The sequence below is a fragment of the Papio anubis genome, unplaced genomic scaffold, assembly GCF_008728515.1.
Source record: "Papio anubis isolate 15944 unplaced genomic scaffold, Panubis1.0 scaffold125, whole genome shotgun sequence".
Taxonomy (NCBI): Eukaryota; Metazoa; Chordata; class Mammalia; order Primates; family Cercopithecidae; genus Papio; species Papio anubis.
In genome coordinates, this window is record NW_022161192.1 from 64,889 (window position 1) to 92,480 (window position 27,592).

The following is a 27,592-nucleotide window of genomic DNA, read 5'->3' on the forward strand; positions in this document are numbered from 1 at the left end:
GAGTTCTCAATGGTGACTCCAAGACTCTTGTCCCGCAGGTCTTCCATGGTCTTGAAGTAGTGGCTGTAATTGCCGGGGGCCCGGGCCGCTGCTTGTGGCCCCGGTCGTGAATCTTCACCTTCAGCTCACCACTGGCCTCCTCCAGAGCCCGCACCTTGTCCAGGTAGGAACCAGGTGGTCGTGGATGTTCTGCGTGGTGATCTTGGTGCCCGTCAGCAGCCTATCGGACCTGCCCAGGACGCTGGCATCGCCGCTGCCATAGCCCCGGAGGAGGATGAGGGCACAAAGCGGGTGGAGGGCACAGACAGGCCATGGCCTCGGATGCTGGGCGCTAGGAAGGCGCCCCCGACCCCAAAGTGCACGGAGCAGCTGCCCAGCCCCCAAAGGACTAAGTGGCCAATGATTGGCGAGAGCTGCAGGAAATTAGGGTGAGGGGGAGGAGAACGGCCCAAGGAGCTGCAATCGGCAGAAGGAATCGGAAATTTTAATTGCATTATTACCAGTTACAAGAATTTTTGTGCTATGAGTGGGCTCAAAAAAACGGCCGGGAAAACACCAAAACCACTCTTGAGGAGAACTTAAGAGGGAACCAGGCTTCAAGCTCCCAAACTCACCATGGACTGCCATAGAATTTAAAGCACAGTCCTCATTCCCCAGAAAGCTAACCAAGCCCACCGCAGGGTGTCCTACCAAAGGCAGTTCCCTGGCATTATTCTAGATAGAACAACCCAGACAGGAAAAGTGTACTCCTGGGGAGAGATGAATCAATTCCTAGGAGGACTGGACAGACATTCTCAAAAGTTTGTTGGAAAGATAGCAGAGAAGAGAAGAATGAAGTGCTTTTATAAAGGGATAGGAAGAAGGTGAGAACAAGGAACTGAGATTAGGAGCTGAGTGTGTCCATGACAGACCGCCTAGAAAGAATGTAATATCTAGAGCTTTTACTCATAGACTGCGGGACAAGGTATATTTACCATGTAGCTCTGTATTTTCCCTCTTGTGTTATAATGTTTTCTGTAATTAATTACTCTAACCCTTTTAGCAAAGTCTAATACACTTCAGCATTGTCTAGTGATGATATACAGACTAAATGGACAGGTGAGTAAAAGAAAAAATTAAGGCCTTTCTGTTTAGAAATAAAATATAAAAGAACAGCTTTTATATTTTATTTTCACGTTGAAAATCAGTCAGATTTGCTTCAGCCTCAAGGAATGTGTTTACTAAAATTAAATGAATGCTGGCAGGGAGCTCTGCACTTTTTTTTCTAAACAGGAAATGGGTTAAGGGCGGCAGCTGAGTGCTTTTGACATAACCCTAGTAGTCTTTGGCAGCATCCTTTCTGTTTGGTAGGATAAGATATTCTAGGCTCATCTTGCATTTTCTGGAAAAAAAAAAAAAAGCCACTGAATTAGGCATAGAGGAAATTACTATAAAGTTTAAGGGATAATGTAAAAGATCTAGGAAAATACTCTAATTGCTTCACAAACAAGGAAGAAACTGAAACTAGAAATGTAGTCAATTAGTATTGCTGATGTGCTTTACGCAAGAAAGATCGTATATTAGTTCTCTCTTACCGCAGCTTCACTTTCTGTTGTTTCAGTTACCCTTGGTCATCCAGGGTTCAAAAATATTGAGTGGAAAATTCCAGAAATAAATTATTCATACATTTTCAATTGTGTGCCATTCGAAGTGGTATGATGAAATCTTGACACCCGGGACATGAATCATTCCTTTCTCCAGCGTATCCATGCTGTATATGCTGCTGGTATTCCCCCAGCCCCCAGCCCAGTCACTTAGTAGCTATCTCAATACTGCAGTGCTTATGTTCAAGTCATCCTTATTTTACTTAATAACAGCCCCAAAGCTCAAGAGTAGTGATGTTGGCATATTGTTATAATTGTTCTTTTATTATCAGTTCTGTTCATCTCTTACTAAGCCTAATGTATAAATTAAACTTCATCCTAAGTATGTATGTATAGGAAAAAACATAGTGTATCTATATAGGGTTGGGTACTATCTGTGGTTTCAGGCGTCCACTGGGGATCTTGGAACATATGCCCCTCGGATAAGGGGAACTACTATATACAAGATTAAATAAAGTCACTTAAAATTCATTTATAAAATTATGTCCTAAAATATTTGTTCCAATAACAAGATATATTCAAATTATTTTACCAAATAAAAACATGTTTTACTTTCTAATAAAAGTTAAAATGTGTTAGCAGTCTATACCATTTTCTTTAATTACATGGAAAAAGTTACATTATGATGTCTAATTAATAGTTATTTATAATTACTGCCAAAAGTCAAAAACGAGTTTGATGCATACATTTTAAATACCATGCCTTTTTATACCCTTTTCTTTATACATAACTTGTAATTTTACCTTCAAATTATACTGCATTACTTTAAATTAAATAATGAGAGTACATATGTATAACTTGCTTTGAAAATACATGAATCATGAAAACTACACTATTTAAAACTTAAGAGCTTTCAATAATATCTTATACAATATATTCCATAATTACTTTTTTATAAATTGTTATGATATTACTGTAAATTGTGGGTTTAGGGACCCACAGTTCAACTAATGGTAAAATAATCTTTTAGCATAACAAAAATTAGAACACCTAAATCTCTTAGAACTTGTCTTAGCCCATTTATATAGTAAGTGCTACATAATTGCTAGCTGTCATTACTTGTTACTGTTGTAGCTATTGTTGTTAGCATCATTATCATCAGCATCATCCGAGTAATTAAGTAAAGTTGGCAAACAACTTTATCTTTCCTGCTTTTAACATTTAACCCCAATGTTTGCTCCCAAACTAAATAGAGCTCTCTAAAATGAAAGTTCTGACACTGGAAAGTTCCACAGTGAACATGAGAGCCACAGTGAACAAAGGGGACTCCTATGGTTAAGAGTCATGAATCAACCCTGTGCACACAAACGCACGAACATACACACATTTATTTTCTGTTCATCAAAGGAAAAGTAATCCTGTAATTCCCCCACTTTGCTTCGTATTCCAAAATAAACTGCAGATAAAGAATAAAATCTAAACACAAATACTTAATGTAGGAAAAAATGTAGGATAATATTTTTACAATTTCAGTATGCATATGCAGAAGTACTTCTTAATCAGAAAATAAATAAAGATAAAGTATTAAAAAAAGAAAGTTAAACAAAGATAAATTATAAGCAACAGAGTTCCTATAAGTGGCGATGGTGTTGAACATCACTAGTAACTGTGAGCTTAAAAAAGAAAAGGCAAAATAGATCATGCTCCCCTCCCCATCAGATTGGTAAAATTTTAAAAGTGATGGGAAAATACACACATGTAAGCATTGCTAGTAAGAAGGTAAGTTGGTAGTCATTTTAGAAAGTTGATGAGATAGTATCTGTAAGTTTAAAATGTATATACTCTTTGACATAGCAAATTCACAGTGGGGACAGATTCATTACACAAAAATATTTCTACATACCCAAAAGTATAAATATGTTAGGACAGCCATTGAATTCTATTGTTTGTAGTAAATTGTTTTAGTCCAGACACTAATTCCTCTGTAGCAAAACATAGGATCTAGTAAAATGGATTATGCGTGGAAATCAGTCCTCTTTAGAAATCTAAAAGAGCAAGTGTATCCTGATTAAAAAGATAAAACGCTTTTTTTTTCTTTTTTTTTTTTTGAGACGGAGTCTCGCTCTGTCCCCTAGGCTGGAGTGCAGTGGCCGGATCTCAGCTCACTGCAAGTTCCGCCTCCCAGGTTCACGCCATTCTCCTGACTCAGCCTCCCGAGTAGCTGGGGCTATAGGCACCCGCCACCTCGCCCGGCTAGTTTTTTGTATTTTTTAGTAGAGACGGGGTTTCACCGTGTTAGCCAGGATAGTCTCGATCTCCTGACCCAGTGATCCGCCAGTCTCGGCCTCCCAAAGTGCTGGGATTACAGGCTTGAGCCACCACGCCCGGCCAACGCTTTTTTTTTTCTTTTTGTGTTTGTTTGTTTGTTTTGAGACAGAGGCTCACTCTGTTACCAGGCTGGAGTGCAGTGGCACAATCTCAGCTCACTGCAACCTCTGCCTCCCGGGTTCAAGCAATTCTCCTGCATCAGCCTCCCATGTAGCTGAGATTACAGGCATGCACCACCACGCCCAGCTAATTTTTGTGTTTTTAGTAGAGATGGGTTTTCACCATGTTGGCCAGGATGGTCTTGATCTCTTGACTTCGTGATCCACCCACCTCAGCCTCCCAAAGTGCTTTTTGATAATTTTGAAAAACGATGGAAGCATATTAGAATGAAAACAAACTGAGGATGTGCTTTTGTCTTTGTATATTCAAATATTTTTTCTCATTAAAAATCAGAAAGGCCGGGTATGATGGCTCATGCCTGTAATCCCAACACTTTGGGGGGCCGAGGTGGGAAGATCACTTGAGGCCAGGACTTCGAGGCTAGCCTGAGCAGCATAGTACGACCCTGTCTCTACAAAAAGCTTAAGAAAAAAATTAGCTGGGCGTGGTGGAGTGCACCTGTAGTCTTAGCTATTTGGGAGGCTGAGATGGGAGGATCACTTGAGCCTAGGACTTCAAGGCTGAGTTGAGCTATGATCTAACCACTGTACTCCAGCCTGGGCAACAGAGCAAGACCCTGTCTCAGAAAAAAAAAAATATATATTTATATACACACACACACACACACACACACATGTTAATGAGATAGCACAAATGAGAAAAACTCTGCTCTTTGATCTCTGAGTACATCTCTGTAGATACATATTTCCTTCACTCCAGGTTTTGCCCAAGATACTTGGGCAAAGAAAAAGCCGGTAAACCCTCTAATAGGGTGAATATGGTTATGCCACCTACTGGGCTTTCTAATTTTGGTGGCAGTTAATATGTAACCAGCTGAACTTTTCATTATCGTCACTGTCAGGACTACGGGAAGCTTAAGTGTTCTCTTTTCCAGAACAATGTGCATGAAGTGTACCACTGGTACAATTGAATGCGTTATATTCAGTTCCTGGGAAGCACTACAGCAATACAAGGGGAAATTTTTATTCTATTTATTTTCGTTAAGGCCCATCTACCTCCTAATCCTAATTTCTCTCATTTCCCAAACATTCCTTGCTTGTTCTTAATGTTATGTGTTTTCCTGTATTTTGCTCCTCTACTTTCTTTCCCATGAACTCTCTTTTTCCCTTCCTTTTTTTTTCTCTCTTTACCCCTTCACCTCAGCTTTCTAGCAGTATTTGCTAAATATTTCAAAACTGTATAGAACTTGTTCAAATTGTGTGTTTCCTTTTCTGTCAAGAACTTGCTATTCAGGTAACCCAATTGGTGATTTTTCCTGGAAATGCTGATGGATGCTGTTCCTATAGCAAAACCCAGAACAGAGATGAAATAGATGTCATCCTCAGCCATTAGGATTCAAACGATAAAATTAATTTACATTGGTATCATAAGGATCAGAATGTTAAAGCTGTGTTACACCTAGCGTCTTACATGAAACTACCTCATGAAGGTGAGATCACAGATGTTATTGCCCCACTATTGGCATGAAAGCTGAGGCTCAGAGCAGTTAACTGAGTTACCCAGAACCACACAGCTAAGTTAGAAGTAGGGCTCAGGTGTCCTGGCAACTAACTGGTCCAGTTATTTTTTCCCTCAAGCTCATTTTCCCTCTCCTAAAGAATATGAGGCTGTGTCATGGTGAAAGGGGATTTTAATGATACTTTCCTCTTTATCTGTGATTATAATGAATGTGGCATCTCTGCCATTAAGGATCATTCCTCCACCACATTCTGAATACATCTGCTGCATGCATCCTTCAGAGACCTTCCTCAGGGATCATCCCTTCTCACTCGAAAAAGCTCAACCTCTCCCCTGTCATTTGCATCCGCCACTCAGCATTTTTAGAAGCAATATTTCATTCAAACTTGTTCAAGTTTATCTCCACCTAAAGAAATGTTCCTTTCACCCTGGCATCTCCATCAGGTGCTGCCCCGTTGTTTTTCTCTCCCTCAGACAAACTGCCAAACTGGCTCTAGTTCCTCACATTCCCCACCCCCCTCAGCAAGCTTCTGCCCCACACTGGCACTGAAACAACTGAATCCCAATGTCCTTGTCCCTAAACCCAGCAGAAAAAAAAAATCAATCTAATCAATCTATTATTTGATTTCACAACAGCACTTGACATGGGTAGCCAGGAATTTGTCCATAACAACCTTTATAGATCATCATCTTTGCAACTTATGATGAGGCATCAAATGAATGTTATTAACATTAATCCCTCCTATTTTCAGTCACTAATCCGAGCAAATGATCACTTATTTCTGGCACCTTATAAATCATCTAAATTATGTTACATTTTGAATCAATACATTATAAAATCATACAATCATCTGTAATAATTTTTTAAAATGTTGTGTGCCATTAACGTTGATGCCTTGTATGAAGTCATGACCACTCTGGTCTAGTAGTAATCTTCTATTGACCATTCTCTTCCTAAAGTGTTCCCTTCCTTGGGACTCAGAGACCTCACACTCTCCTGCCTGTGTTTCTTCCTCTCTAACTGGCCCTTCTTCCTCCATTTGGGTGCTCCTGCCCATTGCGTAGACAAGATCTTTCCCTCTAACTCTGTCTTGGGCTCTTTTTCTCTTTTCATCAACATCTTCTACCTGGGTATTATCATCCATTTCCATGGCATCAGCTTTCCCAATAAACTGATATATCCGTAGTCTCTATAAGTAGAGCAGATCTCATCAAGCTAGTGGCGTTCAGACTGCTTTAGCTTTAACCAAAAATAAGGGATTTTGTACATGTTCAATAAGCAGTTCCCAACGTAACACTGTAATCACATTTTCACAATTGTGACCTAGGACACTTATAGTAAAGGATACAGACGATTGAGGCAGAAATAGTGACAAAGAAAAATAAGGTTAGGATATAGGTTTTAATGCTGTAACAAACAGACCTCAAAATGCAATGGCTTAACTAATAGGTTTTAATGCTGTAACAAACAGACCTCAAAATGCAATGGCTTAACTAAGAGAATGCATTTCTCTGTCACATGAAGGTCCCAACTAGAGTAGCCTTTTGATGACTCAAGGGCTCAGGCTGCACCTTGTTTGTGGTTCTGCCTTCCTTAACACATGGCTTCCATCTGATGAGCTACAGCAGTACCTATCACTACAGTCAGCATGTCCACATTGCAGCCTGGGCAAGGAAGAAAGGGGAAGCACAGAACTGTACCTTCCTTTTTAAGTCATGAACTGAAAGTTGCATGTATCACTTCCACTTGCCCTCTAATCACCAGAACTTAGTCATACGCCATACCCAGCTTCAAGGGAGTGGGTTAAGAAATAGAAGTCAACCAGGCAGTCTGCACCCAGCAAAGGATCAGGAGGTCTATTATTAAAGCAGAATTGGAGAAGTGGTAACAGGAACAACCACCAGCCTCTGCTGCATGTATATGAAACAGATGTTTCCCAAATCACTATTCTCACTTATTCTGTCTGGTACATTGTATTTTTCATTATACTCTATTTCATTTTTTTAAATCCTGGTCATGACTCTCAGGTCATGATGTTATAACCCACTTAGATGGTGACACCATAATCTGAAAATTGTTACCTATATTATGTCTAATATTGGTCACTTGAAGTATGGCTAGCCTAAATTGATCTATGTTGTAAGTATAAAATTCACACCAGCTTGTGAAAACAAATTATGAAAAAAAAAGTCTTTAAGGTATCATTAACAATTTTGTATTGGCTAAATGTTGAAATAATCATATTTTGGATATACTGGATTAAATAAAATAGACTATTAAAATTAATTTAGTGTTTCTCTTTATGTAGTTACTAGAAAATTTAAAATTACACAGGGGGTTCACATTATATCTCTAGTAGACCACACTGCTCTAAGCTCAGCATTCAAATGTCAAACTCCCGTGAATATTAATATGTAAATATCCTACAGACACTTACTTCATCTTCCCAACCCTCAGCCCTTTTGTCCTCCTTCTGCTCCCACCAATCTGTGTTTCTTCTGTTTCACCCACTCAGCTAAAGGCAACACAATTCACTCAGTGACAAGCCAGGAAAATGGAAAGACACATTTTCCTTTATTCCTCCATTCATGTATTCACTAAGCACTATAATTACCTCTTAAATATGATATAAATCTGAAAGCTCTTTTCAATACCACCACAATACCATAGTTGAAAATGCCATCAGCTTTCACCTATATTATTACAACAACTCCCATCTGGTCTTCCTGCATCCTGGATCACCTCTTTCCAGCGGCCCTTTCAAATTTCAATAAGAGCAAGTTTTCCAGGAAACAAATCTGAAGTCAATCCACTGATTACTCCTCTGAATACCTTAATATTGTCGACAAGTTCCTTTCTGATTTGAAGCATCAGAAAGGAGTATTTCCTCCATACCAAATAGTTTTCATTTCATGCATGTGCCGTGATTCTTCTCCCTGCCAGACCTTTGCGTCTGTCATTCTTTATACTTAGAAAGCTCTTTTCATCTCCTTGTTCTTCTAGACAACCACTACTCATATTTCAGATCTTAATTTACATTTTGCTTTCCCTCCAAATTTTTTTAAAAGGTTCCAAGTCTGGGTTATGTGCCCTTTCTATGTGCTCCCAGAGCATCCTGAACTTCTCCACTAATATGTTTGGCTACTGTATTTTATACAGTAGTTTTATATTGTATTTTATACTGTATTTTATACAGTAGTTGTTTTTCTGTTTTTCTGCTTTTGCCTCCACAAGAACGTAAAAACCTTTAAGTGCCTGTTTTCATACTTATTTGACCACTCTATCTCTAGAATCTTGCCTGATGTCTAGTCCTAGTAGGATCAAAAAACACTTACAAAGCAGCTGACTAGCTACATGAATAGATGGATGAATAAATGCACGGATGGATGGATGGACTAATGAAACTGTTTAGATGACTTAAAGTTTGCAGAGGAGTATCATATTTGGAAGGCAGTAAGGAAGTTTGTGTAGTCGATGCTAAAGGCAGTTGGGAAGTCTGTTAGGCACAATAGGTCAAAATTCGTTTTTAAAGTCCTGTTACTTCACCTTTCTTTGTTTCACTTTCTTAAAACAGGAAACTCTTTGCTATGATCATTCTTTCAGGGCGTGGCTCTTCATCTCCAATCCAGTAATATCCCTAATGTCAAAAAGCTACTGGTTTAATTCATGTCATTTTCAAAGAGGACTACAGAATTCTGATGTGGCTTCAAACATTTAGGGTAGGCATATCTAATGGAGAACTTGCAGCCACGCTGACTTGTAGTGAAATATCTATTTTGAGCCTGCCCAGTGTTGCTTAAATTGTAGTCTCCTTTGCCAACTATTCATACAAGAGATGTGAGAACCACCATAAAAGGCGTTGTGAGGAGTTGTGGGGGAGTGAGGGAGAGAAGAGGTTGAAAAGCTTATTAGCTGCTTTACGGTAAAACCCAGAGAAAGTGAGCTCTTACGGGAATGTGGCTTTAGCCCTCCAGGGATTCTATTTAGCCCGCCAGGAATTAACTTTGACTATAAATAGGCCATCAATGACCTTTCCAGAGAATGTTCAGAGACCTCAACTTTGTTTAGAGATCTTGTGTGGGTGGAACTTCCTGTTTGCACACAGAGCAGCATAAAGCCCAGTTGCTCTGGGAAGTGTTTGGGACCAGATGAATTGTAGGGAGTAGGGTGTAATACAGTCTGGTCTCCTCCAGCTCCTTCTTTCTGCAACATGGGGAGGAACACACTCCTTCATCCAAGTCTTGTTCTTCTCCTCTTGGTCCTCCTGCCCACAGATGTCTCAGTCTCTGGAAAACCGTAAGTTCCACACAGAAAGCATGAAGCATGAACCTAGAGTCCTTCATTTATTGCAGATTTTTCCATCATTCCTTTTTCTTTCCTATGATACTGTCGCCTTCTTATCTCTAAGGTTCCTTGCAGATTTTATAAATCTGGTTTACTCATTACTTGCTTATTTTTCATCATTCTTCCCCAACTCTCTGAATCTCTAATATGCAAAGCCTTCCTAAGGAGTGTCAGAAATTTTTAGTTTTTTTGAAAGAATAATATTTAGATTTTCCTGTTCATATTGATCTACTTGAGACCATGCTATTTATCTGTTCTTACTTCCTCTTTCTTAAGGGTCCAGTTTCTATTTTATAAAAATAAAGACAATTCTCTCCCACAACCGAACATGAAATAATGCCCTGGAGTATAATAATCTGTAGACTGCCAAATAAAGGAACAATTTGAAATACTGGTGTTGATATTGAAAAAGCGAGAGATTCTAATGTCAGAAGAGAAAACCCTTTTGCAGATGAGGTGGTGAGATGAATTCTTCGTTTCAACACAACTAAAGGAGGAACTAAAGGAAATACCAGCTGATGAGTGATGAGAAGCAATTCTTGATAATAGAGTACTAGGTGATTTTTAGCATGTAATGCAGAAGTTGCAAGAAGTGGTAACAGTGATGCAATTGTTTTACCTGCCATTTACTTACTTTTACGTGAACCATTCTTCTTAGCACTTGTATCTACACAAAACAAAATAGTAACAGAATTAATGTTAGATCTTGTTTAATTCTTGCAATACGGACTATTCATCCATGGATACATAAATTCACTGGGGGGAAAAGCAGTTCATCATTCTCATTAAAGATGTGCTTCAAAAGTATTTTAATTTTATATCTAATATGTATGAATCATACTTTGTAATGTTTTTATTTTGTTTTGATCAGTTATATACAAGTATTTTTTTAAATAGCTCAATCAGAAGGAAATGTTTAATATTTATAAATTTATGGTCACATTCTATTTAAAAGAGGAGTTAAAGTTAAATTTACCTATCCACATATGTTACATATATATGTATTTATGTATATGTATACATATATGTATATATGTGAACATGTGTATACATACATATATGTGTAGATGCTTGATAATAAAGAGGTAAGGATAATTCACAAAATTTTTTGAAATATAAAAATTTAGGATAAACTTCTGTATAGTAATTGGCATGGAAATTCAAATTAGAAAAGGAAAAAAGAAGAGAAAGATATTATATATCAGATCATTAAAAGAATTTTTAATGTATTTTCAAATAGTGATAGTAGGTATCTTATACTACAGTGTTTATTATTCCATGAGAAAATTGTAAAATTAATCTAAGTATTAATTTAAAATATCATCAAAAATAATATCTTTTGCTATTATTTAAAATCATGATAAAAATATGTTTATTTGAAAATATGTAAGGAGCGCACAGTGTCCAAAAATTATTTTAGGAGTTCTGTGAGTAAAACCGTATAAAAACTACAGGATTCATCTTAAATTATGTCAGGGTGCTGAGAAAGTTTCTGTACTTCACGTGAGTTACCAAGGTCTAAAGTCAATCACCAGAGGACCGTTTTTGCATGGAGCCATCGTCTGATCATGAGCTGAAAGGCAAATATTTAAAATGCAAACATCCATGGTTAAGTAACACTCTTAGACTTTATTAGCTGCTTACCACAACTGAGACTGTAAAGCAATGGCTCACTTTCTTTGAGGCTCAGATTCCATATTTGTGGAGTGGGAGCGGGTACTTACCATACAATTTTCATAGGGCTGCTGAATGTGTGTATATGTGTGTGTGTGTATGTGTGTATATATATTTTAATGAGAATTCTATAATTTGATTAGCTTTTGTAATGTCCGCATGACTGAGAGCTTGCTTACTTTTTACAGCAACTTGAAGGTAAAATAGATTTACAACATGAACAAATGTAACTACATATTTTTATTTGAATTCAGATGTTCAGAAATTGTTCCTTAAAGTGAAACATGCCTACAAATTTTAATCTGTTAATACCTACCTCAAGTAAAATGTCCACTGCCATGGCATGTGAAGGAAAGAAGAAATAATTCTTACGCATGGCCTTCAACAGCCAAATTTCATGCTCATCAGTATGTCTTCTCTTGGTGTAGAACTGATGATGACAATTATTATGATGGGAAAAAGTGCTGTTGATATCAATGCCTCTCTTCCTTCACTTTCCTCTAACTGAACTGTCTCATTCCCAGGCAGTATATGGTTCTGGTCCCCTCGCTGCTCCACACTGAGACCCCTGAGAAGGGCTGTGTCCTTCTGAGCTACCTGAACGAGACAGTGACTGTAAGTGCTTCCTTGGAGTCTGTCAGGGGAAACAGGAGCCTCTTCACTGACCTGGAGGCAGAGAACGATGTGCTCCACTGCGTCGCCTTTGCTGTGAGTGTGGCTGTTTGACTTAATACACTTGGTTCTTTTAGTCAGGGTCATAGGGATCTAGTATTCTGTCAAGATGAGGCTTTGGGAGGCTGGTAAGAACTTCAGAAAGAATTCAAATGTAGCAAGCTAAGTATAGAAATTGAGGAGCAATGCATGACTCTCCAGCCATGGGAGACAAATATTTACAGGCACACTAAAAATCCACTTAGTAATCAAATAGAAACCTACTAGCCAGAAAGGAAAAGAAAAAGAAAATGTGACTTCTTAAAATTAAGATGGAAAAAATATTAATGAAGCAAACTAGGCCAAGGCTCAACATGAGCCACCAGTGGTGGACTGACGGGAACACATTGCTCCACACTACTTCTTAGAGTAAAAATTGTAGAAATTGCCCTGAGCAAAGGTACAATATCTCTTCAGAGTTGTCCACATGTGAGATGCTTACAGCCTAGTGTCAGTAAAATACGGGTTTTTTCCATAGCCTTTAAAACACGCTTTGACCATGCCCTTTTAGCATGTAACATCAACCTGGTAAAGCTCAGTGTATAAATGAATCAAGACTGTTTTTTTCTGAGCTGTATGAAGATGTGAATCTCATTTATGACCTCTCTTACTGATGTATTTTCCTCCACCTTGTGTCCTGTCTCCCCATTTGTAAAATGGCAGAAGTGATTCCTGTCCCTGCCAACTTTCCCTGCTGAGAACAAGGGAGTGAAGTTAAGTAAGAAGGGCAAAATCTCCAGGGAAGAGTGGAACAGCAAATAGGGGAGACCTGTGGGTGCTGAATGGGGTTTCAGAATCTGTCCTGTATTTCAGGTCCCAAAGTCTTCATCCAATGAGGAGGTAATGTTCCTCACTGTCCAAGTGAAAGGACCAACCCAAGAATTTAAGAAGCGGACCACAGTGATGGTTAAGAACGAGGAAAGTCTGGTCTTTGTCCAGACAGACAAATCAATCTACAAACCAGAGCAGACAGGTAGGAAGAAGCCTACAGACAGAACAACTTCAAAAAGGAAAGATCTTCTTCCCCTGGATGTTCCCCAGGCAAAGTTCTTATAATCTTCGTTCCTTAATAGCTTGTCTTACCAGCCTACAGGCCTACTTTGGGTTTAGGAGCTCATGAAAAATATTTCTGTTTCAGTGAAATTTCGTGTTGTCTCCTTGGATGAAAACTTTCACCCTGTGAACGAGTTGGTGAGTTTTCTATTATCTACATAAAATGATTATCTGTATAAACAGGCTGGGAACCTGTTTTCTGTGTTGAGGGAAGACCAGGGAGAGAAAGAATCTGGTATCACTAACAGTAACTTCTGGCATTACAACAGCACAAGATCCTAATCTAAAACATCATTCCAGGTAAAGAAAGTAGGTAATTCTTTCTGTCTTGGTGCTGGTACTCAGTCAGTTGTCACACAATTAAATTTATTTTTCAGATTGTTCTTAATTAGGACAATTAGAAAGCTACATTAAATAACAGACACAGATAAACCCTCAAAGAACCTAAGCTCCAAAAACATTTTAAAGATTTAGACTTTTTCTATACACACCTACCAAAATCTTCACTGGCAAGGAAAGTCAGGATAATTAATTTGTTCCTCGAGACTAACCCTTGGTATCTGTGATAAGAAACAATTATTTCTATTGTAATGCAGACATCGACCCAAAGTCTTCATTTTTCTCTCCCAAATCAACTTCTTCACATTTTCTTATCTCAAAAAGAGGCAACTCTTCTCTTCTAGCTCCAAAGACAAAAGATTATGGCCTAGTCCTTGTTTCTCTTTCTCTCGTACCCACATCCACCTCACTGGAAAATCATGTTGGCTTAAAATATATTCAGACAATTTCTCATCATCTGAACTACTGCTGCAAGCTAGTGCTAGCCAATATCATCTCTAAACAAGATCATTGCAATAACCTTCAAAGTGGTCTCCCAGCTTCTACTTTCACTCTTCTATCTAAAATGAGGCACCACTTCCATCACTCTGTCAGCCTAACTCTGCTTTGTTTTTGTATTGGCACTTACCACCATCCTATACATACTGGTTTTTAAAAATCTGCCCATTTCTATTATAACATAAGCTCCATTAAAGCAGGCACATTGTTCTTTTGTGCGTGGTTATATTCTCAACACCTAGAATGATACATAGCACATGAGAAGTTACTTAACAAATATTAGTTTTAAAAAATGAGTAAACATTGATAGTAGCTCCTTTATCAATATTTATTCATTTTTAAAAGTAATATTTATTAAATTAATATTTATTAATGAAATATGTCCATTCCTCCTCATTCTTAGAACTACCTAAGAATTCCATGACCCCTCTTAATGATTACATCTGAACATATTTACCTATAGTTACATAAGTGTTTATTTCTTAACCTGTAAAATTGCATAGCAAAGGACTGATCTTCACTAGGATGCTATAAGCACTTAAGAAAGGTTAATAAATCCATTTTTAGTAAATGGCACTTTACATGTATATTTGTTGCTGAAGGCCTAGTACGTTTTTAACATTTATTAATTGCTTAAAATAGATTAATGAAAAGTTCTATAAAATTTAATCTGGAATATTTCTGTATTTCACTATAGAGGGAATTATTCTACGTAAAACTAATTTAGATTTATTAATTTTTTTATTTTTTAATTTTTGTGGAAACATAGTAGGTGTATATATTTATGGGTTACATAAGATATTTTGATACAGGCATGCAGTGCACGATAATGATTATGGATAATTATTATCATTATCCATATCATTATCCATGATATGGATAATAATTATTATCATGCATTGCATGCCTATATCAATAAATGGAGTACCCATCCCCTCAAACGTTTATTCTTTGTGTTACAAACAACCCAATTATACTTTTAGTTATTTTTAAATGTACAATTAAATTATTTTTTACTATATTCACCCTGTTGTGCTAGCAAACACTAGCTGCTTTGCTTATAAATGAGATTTAAGAATATTTGAAAATAAGTATAAACTTCTTTTTTCTTTTATCTTTCAGATTCCACTAGTATACATTCAGGTAAGCAACATGAAACATTCCATATTAGAAGGAAAGCAATAAGTATAGGGAAAATGTTCTTATTTGAGAGGTTTTTACAGTATCTCAGAAACTTGTCATTAAAGGAGAAGCCTTCCAACTCCCATAGAGCTAGATGGCTCTAACTAATCTCCTCTCCTCACCCTTTACTATTATCCCATTTGTCCTTTTTGTAGATAACTTAGGGTTTCCATAGATATCCTTTATTAGCTCCAATGCTCCAGGTGCTTTTGTAAGTTATAATTAATTCACTCATAGGATCCCAAAGGAAATCGCATCGCACAATGGCAGAGTTTCCAGTTAGAGGGTGGCCTCAAGCAATTGTCTTTTCCCCTCTCATCAGAGCCCTTCCAGGGCTCCTACAAGGTGGTGGTACAGAAGAAATCAGGTAGAAGGACAGAGCACGCTTTCACCGTGGAGGAATTTGGTATGGATCATGAAAAGTCATCGAACATGATTTTTCTTCATATTTAAACTCTTAGAGCCTGGAATTTAAGCTCATTTGGAGTCTTTCCATTTCCCATGGGTGACATTGGGCTTGGAGTAGAACTAATTACACCTAAGTCCAACGAGGACATCAGTGATTTGTGAATAGGACTTCACATAGCTTGGTTATTTTCTGTAGCAATATTTAATACCAATCCCTGAAATTAAAACATTATTGTTTTAACTGAGTTTTCCATAACTAAGCATACAGTGATCTCTCATAGTCCCTCAACTGAAATCTTCCTTTGAGAGGAGGGGGGATAAGACTATATTGGAGAGCAGAGCTACCTTTTTCAGAGCCCTAAAATATTATTAGGGAACCGTTACAGGGAACTTGAAAATATGAATTCCCCCAAAGTTGAAAACCAATCACCAACCTTCTTTATCACCAATCAACAGTTCTTCCCAAGTTTGAAGTACAAGTAACAGTGCCAAAGATAATCACCATCTTGGAAGAAGAGATGAATGTATCAGTGTGTGGCCTGTGAGTTCATTTTTAAAAAATCTTTTGTGGGGGATTATTTAAAAAGAGATTCATTATTTGGGATATTTAGCTACTCTCTTTAGGAGTAGTGGCAACACAAAAATTTTAAGTGCTTTGACAGCATCCTCCTCTCTAGAATGTTGTTCTCCTGTTGCTTTTCTATTTTTCCTTTTTATTTTCTTTCACGTTCTTATCAGCACTATTCTATCATGAGGTAAGAAACTGTTTCTAGAGAGGTTATGCTAATAGGATTGATTCTGAAAGTGACAAAACTGCACACATACACACACACACACACACACACAATGGGAAGGGTGGATAGTGTTGAAGGGTATTGGCTCTGCCTTCACCAAAAATAACCAAACATATATTAGGGAGATAATTAACACATGGCTATAGGGGAAATTCAATCATCAACAGATCATTTACCTGACCTTGCATGCTTGCTGGAAAAATCACTGAGATTCAGAATTTGTAGAGATAGGCATACAACTGAAATCTCATCTAACTTACTGGTCGACCTAAGGCTGGTCTACATACCTCTCTGCACTGACATTTTTACGAGACTGAACGTGATCTCTCAAGACAGTCTCTTCCAACCTTGAAAACTCTTGTGTCCTGGGTCTTATGCTCCTAACCTTGGTGGCACACAGTAGCAGTAGCAGAAAGAGCAGGTATAGTGAAGGAATCAGTCCTGCCCAAAGATCACACAGGGAACACACCTGCTATTCAGCTGGGCCCCTGCTCCAGTTCTGTCTCACAGTAACGGCCAAGTTTCTGGTTCCTCATAACTAGTGTGATCTTGTAAATAGAGATACAGAGGACATTCTCAAATAGGAAAGGAGACAAACACACTTGGAAACCCAGCAATCGTCTGTGACATATTTATGACACAATCCCACTTTTGTAAAAAAGTAAACAAGTAAAACTCGATATAGAGATGGCTGCACATGGGGAGAGGATGATGGAAGAAGAGACACTATCGTACTAATAGGTTGTATTCCTAGGTAGACGTGAGGGTGTTTGTTTCTTCTCTTTGCTTTTTTTTGTTCTGCTTTGTTTTGTTTGTTTCGTTTTGCTGGTATTATTTTTTCTTTTAAGTACAAGTTTAAGTTTTATAATAAGGAAGTTTTTTTGAGATAAAGCTAAAAAAAATCAAGGAAAAAAAGAAATGATAAAAGAAGAATCTAGTAAATTTCAGCATGTTGCAATGGAGATTTCTATAAGAGCCATTAGTGACTCTTATCTTCAGTATTGTGTGAGCCCGCAGAGAGCAGCGGGAAGTATAGACAGGGAGTATACTGTAGGTAAAAGGGAGATATAAATAGCTAGAAAATGGAGAGGTTCAGTGCCTGCTCTGATTCCTTTGGGAACGTTCTCATGACAGATACACATATGGGAAGCCTGTCCCAGGACATGTGACTATGAGCATTTGCAGAAAGTATAGTGACGCTTCTGACTGCTTTGGTGAAGATTCAAAGGCTTTCTGTGAGAAATTCAGTGGACAGGTAGGTTGAACACTGTTTTTTCTAGAGAATGACAATAAAGGCATTGTTGAAAAGCAGTGAGTTGCAGCATTTTTCTGATGCAGGAAGAGAACAATCTAGAAGAGAATTCCATGTTAGCTATTGTAATTTTTCAAAAAAATCATGAACTTAGCACAATGGGAATTATTTATTTCTTGTAATTGCCCATTGTGAGTGTTTCAGAATGATAGACGCTGAGCCATCTGAAGCCTCCATGGGCATTCATTTCTACAAAGGAAGGAGAAAAACCATACACCTCTTAACTGCCTTAGCTGGCCAGGGCATCAGTTCTGCTCTGTCTTTGAGCAAGAACCTAACACATGGCCCCACCAAGATGCCAGACAGATACAGTCCACATATGGGAGGCCACTTCCCAGCCACAGCTGAATATTATGGAGGAGGAACCAGACTTTGATGAGGAGTTCTAATGGTCAAGAGCAGATGTACTGTGTATTTCAAAATAGCAAATGGACAGGACTTGAACTATTTCCAACACATAGAAATGATAAATATTTCAGTTGGTAGGCATCCTAAATCCCGCGGTGGGATCATTACACATTCTATGCATGTAACAAAATATCTCGTGTACCCCATAAATATGTATAAATATTATGCATCCTTTGTACAAAAAAATATTACTCTCCAAATTTTAAGACATTTCTGTCGCATTCTATCTAGGGAATTTCAGATACCAAGAAATACATCTGTCAATTATACATGAGACATTGTTGTGAAATTTAATATTTAGTTGCTAGAGAATATTTATCATGTCCTCGTCATAGAAAATGCCTACATGATGTTGTACCCCCACAAAAATCACACCAGATTAACTGACCAATGATCTATTTAGTATAATATGCATTGTATTTTTGTATTTTATTTTCTCCCTTCTTAGCTAAACAGCCATGGCTGCTTCTATCAGCAAGTAAAAACCAAGGTCTTCCAGTTGAAGAGGAAGGAGTATGAAATGAAACTTCACACTGAGGCCAAGATCCAAGAAGAAGGAACAGGTTTGTGTACTACATGGGTGTAAGAGAAAAAACAGTAGACATTGATTTTCTTAGCCAAATAATGAATTGTAAGTTGAGGGGAGGTAATAAAATTTTAGAGACATCATTCTTCCCAAAAAGAACGTATTGTTTTCTTCTTTTCCAGTAGTGGAATTGACTGGAAAGAAGTCCAGTGAAATCACAAGAACCATAACCAAACTCTCATTTGTGAAAGTGGACTCAAACTTTAGACAAGGGATTCCCTTCTTTGGGCAGGTGGAGTATTTTCCAGTTCACTCATCAACCCATGTACTATTACCTAATTAGCACAATAGTTATGGTTTCTGCTAAAACAATGCCTGGTTAATGTCATCATTTAATATAACCAAAGGTATAAAATATCACCACGGTTGATTAGTATAACCAAAGGTATAAAACTACATAAAAATAGATTTATTCTTCTGTAAATTTGTATATGAAATGTATGTAATTATCCTAAAGCCTTATTAAAATTAGTAGAGATTTTCCCCTCCTTTTAAAACAGCATTGTACAAGTCACACAATCTGCTTCTCATGGTTTACCAGGCAGTCTCAGGTTTTTATGACATTTTCTCACAAGAATCTCAAAATTCATGCTGATCGGTTTCATTATGATGCTAACACTAACTTTGTATGGAAACAGGTGGGTAGGTGGTTTTAATTTTTATTTTGAAGTAGTAAAGATTCTACAATAATGTTTATTTCATGGATAGTATATTTACACTATTTTTCTATAATAACAAGTATATTTCTAAAACAGTGAACATGGGGTAAAACACTGCTATTTAAGGTTCTCAGATTTTTGAATTATGACTTTTCATAGTATCTACCAAAAAAAATCTTCTCTTACGATGTTTCTGTTGTCAGCAGATGTACAAATGGATCTTTATGACTCTAGAAGTCTGAGATGACAGTTACATGTGCCTCAATGTGTATTTACTGTGTATCATTTTCTTAATGTAAATGTTATAGGATTTCAGCTATGAAGGGTGTAAAAGAGGCATAAATTCAACAAAGTAGCGTACATTCTGGAAGGCTTGGTTATGTCGTGACACCAAAATGTATTCAACTTCCTAAAATGAAAGGGCAGCTCATTTGTAAATTTCTCAGAAAGATAGTGTACTTTTTAAGTATATTTTATTGCTGTTAAATATCCTATTTGTCAGAAGAGCCTCTAGCTAGAAGAAAATCAGAATTATGTGCCTATTCTTGTCTTTCTACATGCAGCCAACATTTCATTGGCAAACTTAGATTTTGTAAATCAATTATGGGTACTGATGGGGGTCAGCCTATTGTTTTTCCTGCTACCAAATGTAGCTTATACCGAAAAAGAATCACCACCTTTACAATCTGAGCTGGACTACTCAACTGCCGACACAATATTAGCAGTAAATTAGCTTTGGCGACTTATTTAATACTGTGTGCCTCTTTCCAATTTTACATTTTTCACTTGGGAAGTCTGCCATAAAATCTGCCTGCCTTCCAAAAGGCTGAAGATCTAGGTTGAGAAGCAGAGACCATGTCTAAGACAGCTAGAGAAACACACGGGACAATGTATTGGCAATTGTTTACTTGTGCACTTTTGAGACTTCAGACACTAATCTATAGGAAGTTAATGGTCCACCCCAAAATAGGTGTTTGGGGCACAAATAAATTTAGTTAATAGATTTAGATATTTCATTATCATATTACTCTAGTGCTCTGTGACTCTCTAAGAGTTATATATAATAATACACAGCACTTCCAAAATATCTAGAATACATTTTTCAGGTCACCCTTGTTATTATCTCTATCACTGTCTATCCCTTCACACTGCTCTGTTTTTCTTCTTAGGATTGATTACTACTAAATTAGTGTATGTTATATATGTATTTATTTAGCATCTGTCTCTTTCACTAGACAGTAAGCTCTGTGATGGAAGAAACTTTGTTTTTTGTTTTTTGTTTTTCACTACTGTGTCCTCAGTGCCTGGAACCATGTTCAACATAGAGGAGGCACTTAAAAATGTGATAAAATGAATATGTTTGGTGCCTATTAGTTATTACCGATGTAACTCATCCATAGTTTTTAATCTTCAGGTGCGCCTGGTAGATGGGAAAGGCGTCCCTATACCAAATGAAGTCATATTCATCAGAGGAAATGAAGCAAACTATTACTCCAATGCTACCACGGATGAGCATGGCCTTGTACAGTTCTCTATCAACACCACCAACGTTATGGGTACCACTCTTACTGTTAGGGTAAGTTTGGAAAGAAGTTACCAATAACATGAAGTAGCCTTGAAAACAAGGTTGCAACCTAAGGGTGATAAAATTTCCAAACTGTGTTTAGTTCTATGGAGAGAAAAAGCTGGCAATTAGAAACCAATTTAAGGTTAACTTTTTTAAAGTTTATGAAAAGAAGGCAGTATATTGTTGTGATTAAAAGTGCAGGTTAGACTTTAACAGTGTTGCTGGGAACGTAAAATGGTGCAACCACTATGAAAAACAGTATAGTAGTTCCTGAAAAAATTAAAAAATAGAATGACCATATGATCCAGTAATCCTACTTCTGAACATATATTCAAAAGAATCGAAAGCAGGGTCTCAAAGAGATATTTGCACACCCATGTTCATAGCTCCACTATCCACAATAGCTGAGAGATGGAGGCTACCCAAATGTCCATCAAGGGATGAACAGGTAAACAAAATGTGGTATATAAATACAACAGAATATTATGCAGCCTGAGAAGGGAAGGAAATCCTGTCACATGCTACAGCATGAATGATCCTTGAGGACAGTACGGTAAGTGAAATAAGCCAGTCACAATAAGACCAATACTATATGATTCACTTATATGGGGGTTTCTAAAGTAGTCAAAGTCATAGAAACAGAAAACAGGATGGTGGCTGCCAAGGGCTAGGGAAAGAGAGAAATGGGGAACTGCTCTTATTGGTATTCAGGTTTAGTTTTACAAGGTGAAAAGTTCTGGAGATCTGTTGCACAACAGATATACTTACCACTGCCAAACTGTACACTAAAGAATAATGAAGATGGTAATTTTATGTTTTGTGTGTGTTTGTGTATGTGTGTATGTATAATACTTTTTTGAAAAGTGTGAATTCCAGGCTCTGAATCAGATAAAGTGGTTAAAAATACTGGCTCAACCCTATTTTAAGGAATTAACTAAAACCTCTATGCTTCATTTCCTCATCTGTAAAATGATTGCAATATTAACACCTAACTTTTGGGGTGGTTGCGAAGATTAAGTGAAATAATACATATTGAAGCACTTAGTAAGCCCCCTTTAACTGTTAGATACTTTTACTATAAAAGCCAATTCTAACATAATTAGCATTTAGTTTTAAAAATGTATACTCCAAAAATTATTACCTTACTTTATTTTGTTTTGCTATTCTAATTTTCTCCAGATGACCTGTTCATACCAATATAACTTGGTCAGTATAACATGCAGTCCTCTATTGATCAAGAGAGACATAGACATGTCTATAGATACATGGATATACAATACATATTCAATATGTATTACATAATCATGGTAATGGAAAACCCCTGCCTCTTTAGAGTCCTTGCGTTGTTATAGAGAAATAAATAATGCGTTGTATTTATTTAGCTTTAATAGATGGCATAAAAGCACCTACCTCTAATAAACTCGAATTTGAACATTTACTCATTTCAAAAAGTGTCTTGAATGCTTTCTACATGCCAGGCACTGTGCCAGTCTTGACAATGAAATTATTATTTCTACATGCTCCCTGTTTGGGGTGATCATATATGTATTGTCACCAAAATATATATTAAGATATAAACAAAATGTTTTGCTCAAGGATTCACTAGTGCTATTGGGAGCTGGGGATGAAGGTAGAGGGAGCCTGGGAGGAGCTAAGGAATAACTTCTACAGGAAGAAAAGTTGGAAATATAACCCAATTAGGGCCTCTGAGGCATTAGAATCCAGACTGCAGGGAGTATTAAAACTAATCAGCCTAGGCGGGGCACCGTAGCTCACGCCTGTAATCCCAGCACTTTGGGAGGCTGAGGTGGGTGGATTGCTCGAGGCCAGGAGTTCGAGACCAGCCTGGGCAACGTGGTGAAACCCCATCTCTACAAAATATACAAAAAATTAGCTGGGTGGGGTGGCATGCACCTGTAGTCCCAGCAACTCAGGAGGCTGAGTGGGAGGATCACTTGAGCCCGGGAGGCAGAGATTGCACTGAACCAAGATTGTGCCACTGCGCTCCAGCATGGGCGACAGAGCAAAACCCTGTCTCAAAACAATAACAATAATAGCAATCAGCCTAAGACAGCCCAGAAGAGGTAGACTTCAGCTAATTCATCAGTTCAGTTCTTAAACCAATGCTTTTTACCAATGTCTCTTCTCAGACCCCTAAAGTTACAATATTTTATTTATTCATAATACCCACTCAAAATCCACCCTAAAAGAGGCAGCTGCTCTCTGAAAGCACAGTTCTTCCATTTCTAGAGATTATTTACTCTCCTCAATGAAGTTTCATAGCTCCAGTGTCTTTCAGGCAAGCTAATCAGAGCAAAGGATGCTTCTTTTTATCCTCTTAAGAAATATACATCTCAATCCCAGGAGGCTCCGCAGTGTAAAGCCACAAAGCACGCCTGCATTTAAAGCAGAGAAACAAAATATGGGGTCCTTCTCCCACTTTTCATTGTAGAACAAAAGATTTCTAGCTACTAGTTAAGGTAGCACAGCAAACTTACACAGTTTTATGAGAACATTAATTTTTATGACATATAATCTAAAAATAACATAATTTTTCTAATTCATTAGGTCAAACACAAGGATCGTAGTCCCTGTTACGGCTACCAGTGGGTGTCAGAAGAACACGAAGAGGCCCATCACACTGCTTATCTTGTGTTCTCCCCAAGCAAGAGCTTTGTCCACCTTGAGCCCCTGCCTCATGAACTACCGTGTGGCCAAACTCAGACAGTCCAGGCACATTATATTCTGAACGGAGGCGCCCTGCAGGGACTGAAGAAGCTCTCCTTCTATTATCTGGTGAGAAGGGAGGTTACTGCGTTGACTTCTCTGTAGGCAAAAGCTGTCTGTGGAGCAAGTGATCATGAAGTTCTGTAGATGTCATTACTTTGACTTCTTATCCATGTTCCTTTTGAAAGTTTGACTTCTCTTGAGGTGGATTATTACCAGCAGGAACCCAATAAAACAAGTATATTGAAGTGAGACTGAAGCATGTTCTCTGTTTGGCACATTCAGTTTCTTTTTATTTCCTTTTTTGCAGATAATGGCAAGGGGAGGCATTGTCCGAACTGGGACTCATGGACTGCTTGTGAAGCAGGAACACAGTGAGTATTTCCATCATCTCTGCATTGCTACCCCATTCTGACCCATTCAACCTTACACCATGAAAGTATGAGAATATTTTCCCTTTTTTCCCAAAGGTTTTTGGGGGAACAGGTGGTGTTTGGTAACATGAATAAATTCTTTAGTAGTGATTTCTGAGATTTTGGTGCACCCATCACCTGAGCAGTATACATTGTGCCCAATTTGCAGTATTTTATCCCTCACTCCCTTTCCACCCTTCACCCTGAATCCACAAAGTCCATTGTATCATTCTTATGCCTTTGCATCCTCATAGCCTGGCTCCCACTTCCTAATAGCTTAGCTGCCACTTCCTAATAGCTTAGCTCCTACTTATGAGTGAAAACATATGATGTTTGGTTTGCCATTCCTGACCTGGAAATATTGGGAATACTTTCAAGTAACGAGAGACCATTTCCATCTAGTATCAATTAAAAGAAAGTTGGGGGAGGGAAAACAATAATTTTTTTTTCTCACCCTTTATCAAATATGTGTTGTCTTTCTTTTTAGCTTATTTTCTTTGGGTTATTTAAAATGTTGGTGTGGGCCAGCTGTGATGGCTCACACCCGTAATCCCAGTACTTTGGGAGAACAAGATGAGAGGATCCCTTGAGGTCACGAGTTTGAGACCAGCCTGGTCAACATAGTGAGACCATATCTCTATAAAAGTAAATAAATAAATAAATAAATAAATAGGAAAATAAAATACATAAAATGTTGTTGTGTATAATTTGTGCTTATTCCAAATTTTCAAGCCATAAATATTCTTGAGCGTCTTCTCAAAATGAAATTGTGTTAAGAATGGAGTGGAAAATGTAAGATTTAGAGAATGGGGTGGAAAATGTAAGATAAATAAATAAATATTTATTTACATTTATATAAATATATTTATATATAAATTTATATATATTTATATATATATTTATTTATATATAAATTTATATATATTTATTTATATATTTATATATTTAAATATATTAAATATATATAAATTTATTAATATTAATATATTTAAATATATTAAATATATAAATATAAATATATATTTATATATATTCATATAAATATATAAATATATATATATTTTTTAGACGGAGTCTTGCTCTGTCATCCAGGCTGGAGTGCAGTGGCGTGATCTCGGCTCACTGCAAGCTCCACCTCCCAGGTTCACACCATTCTCCTGCCTCAGCCTCCCGAGTAGCTGGGACTACAGGTGCCCGCCACTACGCGCAGCTAATTTTTTGTATTTTTAGTGGGGATGGGGTTTCACCGTGTTAGCCAGGATGGTCTCGAACTCCTGACCTCGTGATCCATCCGCCTCAGCCTCCCAAAGTGCTGGGATTACAGGAGTGAGCCACCACGTTCAGCCATCATTTATATTATTACAAATATCTTTTTTTTATTCAAGATAGTTATGAATTATGAAGCATTAAATTGGGTACTTCCGCCACTGAACTGCACTCTTACCATGAGCAAATATGTTATAATATAAACCTTTGAAGGTTGCTCCTAGTCTAATAGACTCTAAAAGATAACTTGCTAAAAAAGTATCAGTAGTCGACTCTCTCATTAGCTCTTGTAGCAACACAGAAGCACCACAGCAGACTGAAGGAAACTTAATACAACCTCTCAAGAATCTACATAGGCATCAAAAAATAACTTCTGAAGGAGCATGGTGTTCCTCTTATGGAGAAAGAATCAAATATTGGCTCATAGAAGGTTAAAGTGGATGTAGCATGAATACAATGTGTTGAACTCTTATTCTTACATCTCGTAACTTCAGGTTCTATCTCCCTCTTCTAATATGAGGCCTAGATCAAATGGTAGTGAACTGGATGTCTTCATACCCTTAACAAGCATCAGAACATTATGTAGGTGATCTGAAGCTTAAAGCTGGTGAGAAATCAACATAGTATAGGATTTATGAGAGGAGAGAGGGCTTTGATAAGGTTTTTCTCTAAAGCTAGAGTCCTTAGAGGCAGTCCTCCACTTGTTACATCTTCTGTTTATTATGTCTTTTACATCTACTAATGGAAATAGTCATTAACCTATGATCGCTGCCTCTCATTCTCTTTGTGCCCCAGTGAAGGGCCATTTTTCCATCTCAATCCCTGTGAAGTCAGACATTGCTCCTGTTGCTCGGTTGCTCATATATGCCGTTTTACCTACTGGGGACGTGATTGGGGATTCTGCAAAATACAAGGTCGAAAATTGTCTGGACAACAAGGTGGGTACTTTACATAATAAAATCTTCAACATTTTAAACTAGAAGTTACTACTGTTATCGTTTGTTTTATACATGTGAACATTAGGGCCAAAAGGGTTAAACAAATTCCCCAGAGACTTTCAGCAAGGTAGTGGCAGAGTCATACTAAGAAGCAGAATCACTTGATTCCTGGTACAAAACTCTCAAACTTCTCCTAGCATTGCCTCTTACCAATTACACAGTTCAGAGTACATTATTCCCTTCTTCTATGGTAAAATGTTGGGAAATATGTAAGCACGTGTTTGAGACTACTAAGGAGCCAAAAGAAAAAATGCAAGAGCACCTCAACCCATGCACGTTCCACCACAATTAATAAGCACCTTGCCGTGTATCAAAGATAAAAATGGCATTTCATGACTAGTAATTTATAAGAATAATTAGAAATAATTCTAATGGCTCAAGTGATTCTTGAGAAGGAAAGAGAAGTGTAGGGGACAAAAAGCGTCAGGATTGACATAATGCCAACCCTCCACGAAGTCAAGCAGAGTGGTTATACATTGTACATGAGGAACACTGCAAATGCGAGTGAATGCATGGGTAAACCGGGAAATTTGCTTTTCTGACCTTTTGTTCCAATTTCACAGGTGGATTTGAGCTTCCGCCCATCACAAAGCCTCCCAGCCTCACACGCCCACCTGCAAGTCACAGCGGCTCCTCAGTCCCTCTGCGCCCTCCGTGCTGTGGACCAAAGCGTGCTGCTCATGAAGCCTGATGCTGAGCTCTCGGCGTCCTCGGTGAGTTCTCAGCAGCCTCAGGAATCAAGAAGGGCCATGCCAGGGGCTCAGAGCAAGGAAAAATGCCTGGATAAGTAGGATAAGATCAATTAAAATTATATTTATCTAGGAATTAATTGTTTTGGGCTCTCTTGTGGGCTTTCATTGGTAAGGAATTTTATATATATACAAAAATACTCACTTCTATAGGTAAAAAAAAAAAAAGTATCGCTTAATACAGTATAATGAATCAAATAAAAGAATTTTTTAAAAGATGAAATGTGATGAAAATTAACAACCAAAAAAGGACTCGTTATTCAGATATGTTAAGCTTCTTGCTCAAGTGTACATAGCAATGCAAACTCAAATCTTCTGATTGTGTCAAGACATCCGTATATGCAAGGCTGGAGA

General features: G+C 37.6%; 1 protein-coding gene across 1 annotated transcript in view; it reads left to right on the forward strand.

Annotated features, from left to right (window-relative positions):
• Positions 1-9,413: 9,413 nt before the first annotated feature.
• Positions 9,414-27,592, forward strand: part of LOC116272550 (alpha-2-macroglobulin-like) — a 46,478-nt gene continuing 28,299 nt past the window's right edge. The window contains exons 1-15 of the mRNA XM_031661288.1: positions 9,414-9,846; positions 12,093-12,276; positions 13,093-13,252; positions 13,418-13,470; positions 15,292-15,312; positions 15,589-15,757; positions 16,216-16,300; positions 17,688-17,808; positions 18,722-18,836; positions 18,982-19,091; positions 20,933-21,094; positions 23,654-23,881; positions 24,123-24,186; positions 26,287-26,429; positions 27,053-27,202. Coding sequence (XP_031517148.1) covers positions 9,761-9,846; positions 12,093-12,276; positions 13,093-13,252; positions 13,418-13,470; positions 15,292-15,312; positions 15,589-15,757; positions 16,216-16,300; positions 17,688-17,808; positions 18,722-18,836; positions 18,982-19,091; positions 20,933-21,094; positions 23,654-23,881; positions 24,123-24,186; positions 26,287-26,429; positions 27,053-27,202 — 1,851 coding nt within the window. The 5' untranslated portion in view covers positions 9,414-9,760. The remainder of the gene's footprint in view (positions 9,847-12,092; positions 12,277-13,092; positions 13,253-13,417; positions 13,471-15,291; positions 15,313-15,588; positions 15,758-16,215; positions 16,301-17,687; positions 17,809-18,721; positions 18,837-18,981; positions 19,092-20,932; positions 21,095-23,653; positions 23,882-24,122; positions 24,187-26,286; positions 26,430-27,052; positions 27,203-27,592) is intronic.